At 47.2% G+C, this 13851-nt stretch overlaps 1 protein-coding gene across 33 annotated transcripts in view; it reads left to right on the forward strand.

Moving 5' to 3' along the window:
• The window catches only part of LOC110487604 (microtubule-actin cross-linking factor 1), a 251689-nt gene that overhangs the window by 111538 nt on the left and 126300 nt on the right, over positions 1 to 13851 (forward strand). For 22 of the 33 annotated variants that reach the window (XM_036971072.1, XM_036971087.1, XM_036971081.1 and 19 more), the window contains 3 exons: positions 1512 to 1610; positions 2503 to 2580; positions 3451 to 3543. In XM_036971072.1, the coding sequence (XP_036826967.1) occupies positions 1512 to 1610; positions 2503 to 2580; positions 3451 to 3543 (270 nt within the window). The remainder of the gene's footprint in view (positions 1 to 1511; positions 1611 to 2502; positions 2581 to 3450; positions 3544 to 13851) is intronic. The other 11 variants (XM_036971084.1, XM_036971101.1, XM_036971100.1 and 8 more) reach the window with 1 other exon arrangement.

Here is a 13851-nt window from a genome sequence, read left to right on the forward strand (position 1 = left end):
GAGAGCGCTACTGTGTGAGAGAGAGAGCGCTACTGTGTGAGAGAGAGAGCGCTACTGTGTGAGAGAGAGAGCGCTACTGTGTGAGAGAGAGAGAGCTACTGTGCGAGAGAGAGAGGGCTACTGTGCGACAGAGAGAGGGCCACTGTGCGAGAGAGAGAGAGCCACTGTGCGAGAGAGAGAGAGCCACTGTGCGAGAGAGAGAGAGCTACTGTGCGAGAGAGAGAGCTACTGTGCGAGAGAGAGAGCTACTGTGCGAGAGAGAGAGCTACTGTGCGAGAGAGAGAGCTACTGTGTGAGAGAGAGAGAGCTACTGTGTGAGAGAGAGAGAGCTACTGTGTGAGAGAGAGAGAGCTACTGTGTGAGAGAGAGAGCGCTACTGTGTGAGAGAGAGAGCGCTACTGTGTGAGAGAGAGAGCGCTACTGTGTGAGAGAGAGAGCGCTACTGTGTGAGAGAGAGAGCGCTACTGTGTGAGAGAGAGAGCGCTACTGTGTGAGAGAGAGAGAGCTACTGTGCGAGAGAGAGAGGGCTACTGTGCGACAGAGAGAGGGCCACTGTGCGAGAGAGAGAGAGCCACTGTGCGAGAGAGAGAGAGCCACTGTGCGAGAGAGAGAGCTACTGTGCGAGAGAGAGAGCTACTGTGCGAGAGAGAGAGCTACTGTGCGAGAGAGAGAGCTACTGTGCGAGAGAGAGAGCTACTGTGCGAGAGAGAGAGCTACTGTGCGAGAGAGAGAGAGCTACTGTGTGAGAGAGAGAGCTACTGTGCGAGAGAGAGAGCTACTGTGCGAGAGAGAGAGCTACTGTGCGAGAGAGAGAGCTACTGTGCGAGAGAGAGAGCTACTGTGCGAGAGAGAGAGCTACTGTGCGAGAGAGAGAGCTACTGTGCGAGAGAGAGAGCTACTGTGTGAGAGAGCGAGAGAGAGAGCTACTGTGCGAGAGAGAGCTACTGTGCGAGAGAGAGAGAGAGAGAGCTACTGTGTGAGAGAGAGAGCTACTGTGTGAGAGAGAGAGAGCTACTGTGTGTGCGAGAGAGAGAGAGCTACTGTGTGTGCGAGAGAGAGAGAGCTACTGTGTGTGCGAGAGAGAGAGCTACTGTGCGAGAGAGGGAGCTACTGTGCGAGAGAGAGAGAGCTACTGTGCGAGAGAGAGAGCTACTGTGCGAGAGAGAGAGAGCTACTGTGCGAGAGAGAGAGAGCTACTGTGCGAGAGAGAGAGAGCTACTGTGCGAGAGAGAGAGAGCTACTGTGCGAGAGAGCTACTGTGTGAGAGAGCGTGTACGGGAGGAACTTTTCATCTTGCTTTTCAGAAATTAGGCCTCTTAGCAGTTTACTTCTTGATTATTGCCTCAGCTGCATTTTTCATTTCTTCCTGCTCTACCTCTTTCTCACGTTCTCTTTCTCTTTGATCTCTTTCTTTGGACAATCACCTCATCTTCATCCCTCCATACAATTCTTTCATCCTCCATCCACTCTTCTCTCACTCTCCTCATCCCCCCTTCCCCTCTGGACGGCAGCAGCTCAAGGGCGTGTCCTCGCTGAGGAGGGTGTGTATCTCCCGAGCTCCCCCGCTCATCTTGCTCGGGGGGGAGGAGGTGGAGGATGGAGCTCAGGGAGTACGTTTGATCCTCACCCCATAGACAGTGCTTTAAGACTGCATGCGCGTGAAGTGCATTTAAGTTCTATCCCAAGACACACATTTACACGCTGACGTGTCTCATGTCTCACACAAGCATTTTCACACATTTTCACACTACAAGCAGTACAACAGGGTAACCAGACAAAACGTCCTTAGACATTCCTTCAAGGGTTAAATAGGCTTTTTTTTAATGGTTTTATTTTGTCAGCATCTTGGCTGGGGCTGTGTAACTGTGGCCTCTTCTCACCCTGACCTTCCCCTGACCTCTCGTCCTCTGAATGGAGTTCTCTGTCTGGCCTGAGTGCTCCTCATAACCCTGCTTCTATACTGGTACTGCAGCGTTGACTATACCCAGCACACTGTGACACACACTCCTGCATCTTGCAATTCTAGCAGCTTTGCTGTGTGTGTTTTGTTTTCTCTGTGTGTGTGTGTGTGTGTTCTGTCAGACTGTCAAGTGATTGACTGAGTGAATGTGTGTGAGTCAGCCAGCCAAGGACTGTGTGTTTTGAGAGAGTGGCAGGGGAAAATGTGTGTGTGTGTGTGAGAAAAGTATTAACTGTTTAAACCAGCATGGTTTGCAGATGTACTTTTTCTGGTTTGGAGAATGTTTTTCCTGGGTGGTTTCCTGCTCTGCTGTGAGAATGCTTGTTGGCATGTCTTTGACAACAGTTGAAGACAGCGCCCTCTAGGAGAATGCCGTGCCATTACAGCGGCCCAGGCGTAGTTTCCCCCCCCTCACTGCACTTTGAATTGGGAACGACACTTGTCACAGCTTATATCTCTCTCACTGGTCAGCATTGTGAGAAGATCTCCCGTGTTCCCCCCATACACTCATCTCTCTCTCTGTCGTGTTTTCCCCCCTTCAGCCCAGAGAAAAGGGTCGCATGCGATTTCACCGGCTCCAGAATGTCCAGATCGCCCTGGACTTCCTCAAACAGAGACAGGTACAACTGACACACACACACACACCTGCCGCTTTCAAACCCACACAATATTTCAGCAGGTACTTATGCGCTCAGCAATACACATTGAGCCGAACTAAAGCCACAATCAGACGTCTGCTGTTGGAAATAGATTTGTATTTGTTTATTTAGTTTGGTCTATTTTGACATTTAAAAAAAACAAAACATACAAAGCATATCCATAAATAAAATCATTGAGGTGACCTTTCTCTTGGTCCCCTGTCCCGATGTGTCAGCTCTGCATGACTGGGCCTCCCAGATGACCACAGTCACACCTCACGCATCACTGCCCAATGCTGCACCTCTGTCTTAGAGACACCTGCTCCTACTTGACACGGGCTGCACCTCTGTCTTAGACACCTGGTCCTACTTGACACAGACTGCACCTCTGTCGGACTGCACCGGTGTGTGAAAGCAGGATGGAATCAGGAGGCTATTCACACCAAAAATATAGCTTTTTTAGTATTCAATCTTGCAATGGTGAGCAAGAAGTCATGTGATGACTGGTTAATAACATGGAGCACATGGTTACCCAGCTCTGTTCCAGGTCAATGCTTTAGTTCACCACTAGGCCTGGCGTTTAGATCCTCCCGTTCTACACGTTCCAGGTCAATGCTTTAGTTCACCACTAGGCCTGGCGTTTAGATCCTCCTGTTCTACACGTTCCAGGTCAATGCTTTAGTTCACCACTAGGCCTGGCGTTTAGATCCTCCTGTTCTACACGTTCCAGGTCAATGCTTTAGTTCACCACTAGGCCTGGCGTTTAGATCCTCCTGTTCTACACGTTCCAGGTCAATGCTTTAGTTCACCACTAGGCCTGGTGTTTAGATCCTCCTGTTCTACACGTTCCAGGTCAAACTGGTGAACATCCGGAACGATGACATCACAGACGGCAACCCCAAGCTGACACTGGGCCTCATCTGGACCATCATCCTGCACTTCCAGGTCTGTGCTGCTCTATGTGTTCTAGTTCTATGTTGCGCTTTGCCACCCTGCTCCGTACATTGTTTTGTGTTGTGTTTTTGGGTTGTGTACATGGCACGCTGGCTACTTCCTGTTGACCTCTGGCCAGGTCCACCTCACAAGAGGTGTTTAACCTCGAGGGTCTTTACCTGGTTTAATAAAGGTTCAATGAAAATGAATCAATAAAAACATCAGATTTCTATGTTGTGGCTAATCTCTGGTTGGTTTGCCAGTCTGCCCTGCAACCAAATCACTTTTTACCAAATAGAGTTTACAGTTCTACAAATCATCATAATTCCCACCTCGTGACATTTGTTAGTGATGCCGCTGTTTTCGGCAACCTCTCTGTCCATATGGGCTGAAGACAGTCATTTATTATTTAGGCTAGTTCTCCCGGCCTCGGTCCGTTGTGGCCTGCAGTCTGGTTCCAATCACTTATAGACCGAGCTGGTGACAATCCTAAGAGCTAATGGTGGATACCGATCTCTCAGCCACGTCCTCTACTGTAGTATTGGGTGTGTTTGGGCGCAGCTAGAGAGTTCTGTGCCAGGAGCAGACTAGATTTAGAAGTCTTTAGTCCATCTTGCCGGTGTGGGAGTTTACTTGACTTGCTTTGTCTGTAGATGCTGTGCCGACCTGCTTGTTGCAGAGACGGCTCTAGGGAAGCCTCATAAGGCTCTGGTTTGGTGTGTGTGTGTGTGTGTGTGTGTGTGTGTGTGTGTGTGTCAGTCACACCAAGAGAGCAGTAGAGAGTATGCCAGAGAGAGAGCGAGAGGAGGGCGGAACGAGGAAGCGGATAGGAGGAGGAGAAAATAGGGAGGGAGAAAGAGAGCTAGAGCTGCAGAGGTTGTGAAGATAGAGCGCTTTTCTCTTTGCCTGCGAGCGAGGGAGAGCACGAGCACGAGAAGCCAGCGACAGAGAGAGGAATACAGGCTGCCTACTGTTACTGTGTCTCCCTGTTTCTCCTGGATCTACAGACCTCGGCTCACACATACACACTCAGGATTCTTACTCTTGTTCATTTTAACGACACTCAGCAGTGTTTAAAAGATGGATACGAGTGGCTGTGTGTGTCACATAGTTTGGTGGAGAACAACCACCAGGCAGGGCATTGCAATAGGTCAGGTCCCAAAGCACTAGCACCATAGAGGGACACACACACATACAGCTGGCCTCAGGAACCCAGGCGTGAATGTTTGGACTCTAATCAGTCAAGCAAACCCAAAGCTACTCTTCCTGTATCCACAAATAATACATCTTCAACTAAATGTTCTCCCTTTTAGAAGTCAAACTTCTCTATCGAAGGTAGAAAAAGACAGAAATGAGAGCGCTGTTTTGTCAATGTCAGTATTTTGACAGCTCAGGAACCAACCAACCTTTTATTATTAGGTGTACAATCAGCTGCACTTCCCATGCCCGGCCACTAGGATGTGCTGTGGGCAAAACAGAGCGACGATGATATTACCTCACAGGGTGACGCCGGCAAGAAGGTTGCCACGGAGACACGCCGCATGACTACGCAGCCACTTCATTCAGCATGATTCAGCAGAATGGTGTGAGCCCAGGGGGTGGAAGGGCGGGAGGGAGGGTGGCGAAGTGATGCAGAACGAGGGATAGAGGTAGATGGGGGGGGGGGAGAACTCTGTGCTGATGGACAGAATGGGGGCTGAAAACTACTGTTGCACTGAAGGAGACAGAAGAGGAGGAAATGAAAGAGAGAAGATGGAAGAATAGAGCAGTCGTTTTACAGTTGCGGGTAAATTGCATCAAACCAAATGTTATTTGTCACATGCTTCATAAACTACAGGTGTTGACGAACAGTGAAGTCACAGCCCTTCCCAACAACGCAGAGGGAAAATTAGAGAAATAATTGAAAAATAGTAACATGAGGAATAAATACACGATGAGTATATACACTGAACAAAAATATAAACACAACATGTAAAGTGTTGTTCCCATGTTTCATGAGCTGAAATATAAGATCCCAGAAATGTTCCATATGCACAAAAATATTATTTTTCTGAAATGTTGTGCACATTTGCCAAGATAATCCATCCACCTGACAGGTGTGGCATGTCAAGAAGCTGATTAAACCGCATGATCATTACACAGGTGCAACTTGTGCTGGGGACAATAAAAGGCCACTCTAAAATGTACAGTTTTGTCACGCAACACAATGCCACAGATGTCTCAAGTTTTGAGGGAGCGTGCAATTGGCATGCTGACTGCAGGAATGTCCACCAGAGCTGTTGCTAGACGATTGAATGTTTATTTCTCTACCATAAACCGCCACCGTCGTTTTAGAGAATTTTGCAGCATGTTCAACCGGCCTCACAACCGTAGACCATGTGTAACCACGCTAGGGTTCGTCTGAGACCAGCCACCTTTTTATAGCTGATGAAACTGTGTGTGTGTGAACAACCGGAGAATTTCTGCAAAAACTCACTGTCTCAGGGAAGCTGAGCTCGTCATCCTCACCAGAGTCTTGACCTGACTGCAGTTCGGCGTCGTAACCGACTTCAGTGGGCAAATGCCCAACTTCGGTGGCCACTGGGAAGCTGGAGAAGTGTGCTCTTCACGGAGGAATCCCGGTTTCAACTGTACCGGGCAGATTGCTGACAGCGTAAATGGCTGAGTGTAGGCGAGCGGTTTTCTGATGTCAACGTTGTGAACAGAGTGCCCCAGGGTGGCAGTGGGTTATGGTATGGGCCGGCATAAGCTATAGACAACGAACACAATTGCATTTTATAGATGGCAAATTGAATGCACAGCGATACCGTGACGAGATCCTGAGGCCCAATGTTATCCCATTCATCCGCCGCCATCACCTCAGGTTTCAGCATGATAACTCAAGGATCTGGGCACAATTATTAGAAGCTGAAAATGTCCCAGTTCTCCCATGGCCTGTATACTCACCAGGATGTGTCACTCATTGAGCATTTTTGGGATGCTCTGGATCGATGTATTTGGCTGAGTTTAAATGTATTTGGCTAAGGTGTATGTAAACCTCCAACTTCAACTGTATATATGTGCCATATATGTATATATGCAGTTGAAGTGTACATACACCTTTAGCCAAATACATTTAAACTCAGTTTTTCACAATTCCTGACATTTAATACTCGTAAAGAATTCGCTGTCTTAGGTCAGTTAGGATCACCACTTTATTTTAAGAATGTGAAATGTCAGAATGATAGTAGAGAGTGATTTATTTCAGCTTTTATTTCTTTCATCACATTCCCAGTGGGTCAGAATTGGATGACCCATTTGCAACCAAGCTTTAACTTAACTGATGTCTTGAGATGTTGCTTCAATATATCCACATCATTTTCCTACCTCATGATGCCATCTATTTTGTGAAGTGCACCAGTCCCTCCTGCAGCAAAGCACCCCCACAACATGATGCTGCCACCCCCGTGCTTCACGGTTGGGATTGTGTTCTTCGGCTTGCAAGCCTCCCCCCTTTTCCTTCAAACATAACGATGGACATTAAGGCCAAATAGTTATATTTTTGTTTCATCGGACCAGAGGACATTTCTACAAAAGTACGTGTGTGTGTTGAATGAAAAATTGTAATTAAGTACTCAGCCCCTTTGTGCTTAAATCACATAAGTAACATGGACTCACTCTGTGTGAAATAACAGGGGTTGACATGATTTTTGAACGACTAAACCTCTGTCCCCCATACCTACTGTACGTCTGTAAGGTCCCTCAATCAAGGGTTGAATTTGAAAAAGTCAGTTAAGAACAAATTCTTATTTACAATGACAGCCTACTCCGGCCAAATCCGGACGACGCTGGGCCAATTGTGCACCACCCTATGGGACTCCCAATCACGGGCCAGTTGTGATTCAGCCTGGATGAAATTGGATTCCAAGCACAGATTCCACTATAAACACCAGGGAGCTTTTCGAAAGCCTCATAAAGAAGGGTCGTGATTGGTAGATGGGTAGCAACCATAACAAATCAGACATTGCATATCTCTTTTTTAAAGCCTGGTCAAGTTAATAATTATGCCGTGGATGATGTATTAAACCATCAAAGATGCAGTCGTCCTCCTGAGCTGAGCTGCAGGACAGGAAGGATGTCACAGGGATGTCACCATGAGGCCATTGGTGATTTTTAAAACAGCTACAGAGTTCAATGGCTGTGATGGGAGTGAACTGAGGATGAATCAACAACATTGTAGTGACTCCACAATAATGACCTAAATGACAGTGTGAGAAGAATACAAATATACATCCATAAAAATATTCCAAAACATACACCTTGTATGCAACAAGGCACTAAAGTAATACTGAGAATTAAAAATAACAGTGAAGGTATACATACACTTTCTGACCTAAAATGCAAAGCATTCTATTCGGGGCAAATCCAACACATCACTGAGTTAACGGCCTCCTTATTATCAAGCGTGGTGGTGCTGGCTGCATCATGTTATGGGTATGCTTGACCTCAGCAAATACTGGGGAGTTTTTCAGGATGAACATAAACTTAATTGAGCGAAGCACAGAAAAAAATCCTAGATGAAATCCTGGTTCAGTCTGCATTACACCAGAGACTGGGAGAGAAATTCACCTTTTCAGCAGGATAGTAACCTACAAAACAAGGCCAAATCTACGCTGGAGTTGCTTACCAAGGAGACACAGAATGTTCCTGAGTGGCCGAGTTACAGTTTGACTTCAATCTGCTTAAAAATCTATCTATGGCAAGTGATATAAATAGTTTTCTAGCCATGTGATCCTCAACTTCTTGATAGAACTTAAAGAATTTTGAAAAGAATAATCGGCAGGTATTGTACAATCCAGGTGAGCAAAGCTCTGAGAATTACCCAGGAAGACTCACAGCTGTAACCGACGACAAAGGGTTTTCTAACGTGTCGACTCAGGGAGACGAATACTATATTTGAGTTATTGAATTTGTGTTCATCTTTAAATCATGTTAGTGTTTTGAATTGAATCCATTTCAATCCCCACTTTGTGACACAATAGAATGTGACGAAATCCAACGGAGTCTACGAGTCCCAAAGAGTTGGTGCTAGAAGGGTCAGTGCAGCCAGCCCAGGTCCCTGTTAAGACCGAGGACACCGAGACAGACTGCACAGTGTCATAGTGAGACGAGAGTACATCAACTTAATGTAGACAGGGTTACATATGTGGACATGGGTAAAAAGTCTGAATAGCACATTATGACCTGGGATTTGCAAGGAGCAACAACGTCTCTGGGAGTCACCAGATGGCATGTTAAAAAGCACATATTAATTTATTGTAATGATACAGGCAAGGATTTCGGGTTTGGTTTTAGTAGGTAAAATGTGGGGTCAGAAAACACTGCATGGCCAGAAAGTAGGGAAGTTATTCCAGGAAACTGTCCCCCTAAAGTTCGCTGCTGATTGGAGGACTCTGTCAGGCGCCAAAAGGAGAATTCGTCATTGGACGAAGCTCTGTTGTTAGGGGTAGAACCACAGGCCTATGACTCCACACTCTGTCATGTCTAGTTAGGACCAGTTCTTCATTATTTCAAAGATGTGTCACGTTAGCAAAGCATTCTCTCCGACTGCAGGCGAGACAAGTTGCTGTCTCAGCGGTGCTTCTCAACACCAGCCACTTCAATTCAATTTTAGAGAGACTCAGCCCTGCTCCAGCCCTCAAGGCAGCAATGTCTGGCAGTTGTCCTCTACTTGGTACTTAATCCATCAGTTGAAGTCAATGTTTGGCTATGATGTTCACTCCCCTAACAGATAATAGTTGTCTCTGTCATTGAAAATAAGAATTTGTTCTTAACTGACTTGCCTAGTTAAATAAAATAAATTAATTAAAAAGGACACCTTCCCCAAAAAGTGTTGTGTTTTACAACAATATATTCTGGGGACAAGCCTCGTAGTATACTATATGGATCATCGCACATGTTTGTGACCTACCAATAGCATTGAAAAATGTATAGCGCTATGTAAATTCAGTATGCATAATTTACCCTGATGCAACAGTGGTTCAAGGTTGGCTGCAGCTCCTCACTTTCACCACTAGGGGTCACCAGTTGTCCTACCGTCATAGATGACCCTGCGCACTAACAATGCTCTCAGCCAACAACACCCCATCCCTCTCACAAACCCCGCCTCTCCCTGAGCTGTGGCTGCATGCGATTGGCTAATCCACTCTGGCCTGGCTCTTTTAATTTGTGCAAATCAAATGTTATTAGTCACATGCGCCGAATACAACCGGTGTAGACCTTCCCATGAAATGCTTACTTACAAGCCCTTAACCAACAATACAATTGAAGAAATAGAGTGAAGAAAATATTTAGTAAATAAACTAAAGTTAAAAAAAATATATATAATATCAACAAAAAGTAACAGAACAAAATGACATAAGAATAACGAGGCTATACACAGGGGGGTACGGTACCGAGTCAATGTGCAGGGGTACAGGTTAGCCGAGGTCATTACTATAAACCGCCTAACCTCCATCATTTAGAGGGTGAAACATCAAAACCGACCTGAAATCAGCTTTTCAACACAACCTACATTCTCTCTAAATGCTAATTATGTTGTGGCAGAAAGAATTGGATCGTAAATGTGACAGCTTTCAGGTAGCTAATTGGTAGTTTGATGTGCTTCCAGCACATCATATATCCATGGGGAAGGCCTCAGAGACCTGATTGCAGGTCTTATTGTCTGTTTTCCACTGTGGAGGTAATGGGAGAGCTGTGGATTGGACTCCTCTACAAGTAGCTGATCTACCATCCCTGGAGAATACTATGTGTTTATGTTTGCAATGGGATTTATTTTGGGTCTGTGGGTAGATCTCTACGCTGCCGTATACTGCCTCAGGTCCGTGTGTGTGTGTGTGTGTGTGTGTGTTTCTTGATGTGGACTGTGTTTGTGTGCTCGTACAGTTGTCTACCACCCACACGCACAGTGAGATTTGAGTGTTTAGTGTGTGTGTGTGTGAAAAAGCTGTAACTGGTGCAAAGGCTCTCTTTCATTCTCTCCCTCATTTCCCCAAACTCCTCAACACCCTCCTCTCCTGCATCTTTCTTTACTCTTTTTCAACTTGCTTTAATGATCTCTGGTATTGCAGAGAATCGACACCAATTTATTTTTTCTGCCGCAGCTGGCCAACCTGGGAAGCATTTGACTCGTGTCTTTGTGGAGCCCGACCGATATATCGGTTCACCGATCTTAACAGCTGATATTGGGCTTTTTACCAATACATCGGTGTTGGATACATGGTAACCGATATTTAATACATAGTATGAAATAAGGAAATATCATGCTTATCTAATCATTTGCAGCCATTCTCATGATGTCATTATTGTCACTATGTAAGAAATGAACATCTGGAACATATTTCTTAGACAATTGCTATTTTGGATGACAATGTATGAGAACTCAGTGTGGAACAGTGGAACTTTTTCATTTTCACTGCTGTAACAGTCTATTTAAGCGATAAGGCCCGAGGGGGTGTGGTATATGGCCAATATACCACGGCTAAGTGCCTAAGTGCTGTTCTTATGCACGACACATCGCAGAGTGCCTTGTATACAGCCCTTAGCCGTGGTATATTGGTCATATATCACAAACCCCCCTGATATACCACGGCTGTCAGCCAATCAGCATTTAGGGCTCGAACCAGCCAGTTAATAATGGAGGATATAAAAAATCTATCTGTATCGGACCCCCCAAAAAATAGCGTGTGTGTGTGTGTGTGTGTGTGTGTGTGTGTGTGTGTGTGTCAGTCACACCAAGAGAGCAGTAGAGAGTATGCCAGAGAGAGAGTGAGAGGAGGGCGGAACGAGGAAGCGGATAGGAGGAGGAGAAAATAGGGAGGGAGAAAGAGAGCTAGAGCTGCAGAGGTTGTGAAGATAGAGCGCTTTTCTCTTTGCCTGCGAGCGAGGGAGAGCACGAGCACGAGAAGCCAGCGACAGAGAGAGGAATACAGGCTGCCTACTGTTACTGTGTCTCCCTGTTTCTCCTGGATCTACAGACCTCGGCTCACACATACACACTCAGGATTCTTACACATACAGCTGATTGGAGGATCGCCCAGCCCTGCAGGCACACAGACACACTCTTGCTCTCTCTTCAGCTGCACACACACACATTTTGCGACTCTCCCGGGAACACTGTGTTTATTGGATCAATCCGACCATGCCTGTCTGACGGGGACCTTGTTCTCCCTTCATTCGGATCCCCCTCTCCTCCATCTCTCTCTATAACCAGCAGCCTACCGGACTTATCCTCTGCCTTTGCCTTACCCAGTCAGCTGCTAGTTTGCAGGCAGCGTCAGGAGGACGGCTAAAGCTGGGGATGCTGGACCTTCCCTAACCAAGTCGAACTCCGTTTAGACCCAGCCTCCGTAGCCCCGCCTCCTGTAGCCCAGCCCAGCCACTACTGCTAATTCCATTAACCAGACCAGAGGAGACGAGAGGGAGTGCCTTTTTAACCAACCGCCTGTCTGTCTGCAACCAGACCCTCTTTGCATGCACGCCTGTGGACTCTGGGAACACATAGAGACCTGGAGGATTGTGGATGCTTATATACTGGAGTACTGGAGCAGTGTTGAAGACTGTCAGCAGGGATGACTGAAAAAGCCTGCCTGGCTGACGGACAGTTCTAAGGTTGGAGATGGACTGAGGGGTTGGTGACTGGATAGCACGATCTCCCAGCAATCCTCTGTTGGAGGGGAGGGGGGGGAGTAAGATCAAGGCCGGTATCAATGGGGGCGCCACGTGACGTCTGGAAAGCTAAAGGTGGGGTCTCTACTCCCTACCTCGACGTGCTCTGGATTTGAACCTGATAAAGCACCAGAGACAAAGCTACAGGAACCACTACCAGCTTCCCGAGTTGTCTGGATTTTCTGTGAGACCACGCTGCAGGTATCTTACCACTCCTAATGCAATGTGTGATTGGTAATCATTGAAGGATTGGGACGCCTACCTTTCAGGATCTCTTCACCTCTCTTCCTGGTCCCATGGTTACCTGTATCACTTGGAGACTTTGAGGATCTCTTCACCTCTCTTCCTGGTCCCATGGTCACCTGTATCACTTGGAGACTTTCAAGTCAGCAGCGTAACGTTGCTTTAACGCTCGTTCAACGCCCCCGTAGGTTTCCTTCGTACTGAGACCTCTCTCTGGTTAACAACCGGGGGAACTGAAGGAAATCAAACGCCACGTGACGCAGCGACTCCATGAACAGGGGGGATCGTGGGGAATGGCGAGGAGTCCCAGTCGCCGCCGTCGAGGCTCTGATTTGAGTTAACAGCCGGTCAGAGTATTGCCTGACTGTCCACGATCACCCACCACCAATCTGGATGGTGGATATTAGCACGCTGTCTCGGCAGAACGGGACTCCACCGGCTACTGCAGAGCTAATGCTATCTCCACTTCTACTACGATGACTGTTGTTGGCTGTTACGGCGCTGACAGCCATAACATTATCGCAGGAGCGGAGAGTTATTAATAATATATGATTGTGGATACCTGGAGGCGAGCCTGGATAAAGTACTTGGATTACAGTACCCCCGGAACGACAGGGAAAAGAAATGACCAACAAACTGCGTGTGTGCAGGATGGCGTAAGCAGAGCGGAATTGCAGTTGACGTGATATATTGAATTGTTTGATTCCGCTGCCGAGCGACTGCGATGATGTGCACCGAGTCAGACACATTGCATGTGTGAGTGTGTGTGTGTGTCTGACGATGTGTGTCTGCACTGCAGCTCCCTCGCGTCTCACACTCTGAGGAATTGCAGATATGAGACGAGCACTGATTCCATCGCAGGCAACGCCAGAGACCCCATGGACTTCTCTCCCGCACACGCCGACATTGTCTGTGTGAAACGACTGATGCGCTGAAGAGGACGCTGCAGTGCTCTGACTCACCGTCTCACACATCAGACTCTCCAAGCCTCGTTCAACATGTAGTATGTATGTATGAGCCACGTTGACTTTCGTTCTCACCTGCCAAACTTTGAAGGAATAAACGACTAAAGCCTGAAGCCAAATCTATTTTCTCGTACGCTGTGCTGAGCCTGCTGACATGTTTCTGCCTCAGTGTCCTTGACGTTAGTGCTGGGATGTCCGTGACCTGCCCGTAGAGACAGGGCTGACAGCGGTGTTGCCTAGGTGAGGTGAGGCAACAGCTGCAAAGAGAGGAGGAGAGGGGGAGGGAAGGCGGAGAAGAGGAGCACCTACGGACAGACGAGAGCTGTGACACGCAAGCCTGCAGCAAGCACCTCGGCCCAGTGGACTGATCCAGACCCTATGAGAAGGTGACGAGAGCCCACATCCT

The sequence above is a fragment of the Oncorhynchus mykiss genome, chromosome 32 (genome assembly GCF_013265735.2).
Source record: "Oncorhynchus mykiss isolate Arlee chromosome 32, USDA_OmykA_1.1, whole genome shotgun sequence".
NCBI lineage: Eukaryota > Metazoa > Chordata > Actinopteri > Salmoniformes > Salmonidae > Oncorhynchus > Oncorhynchus mykiss.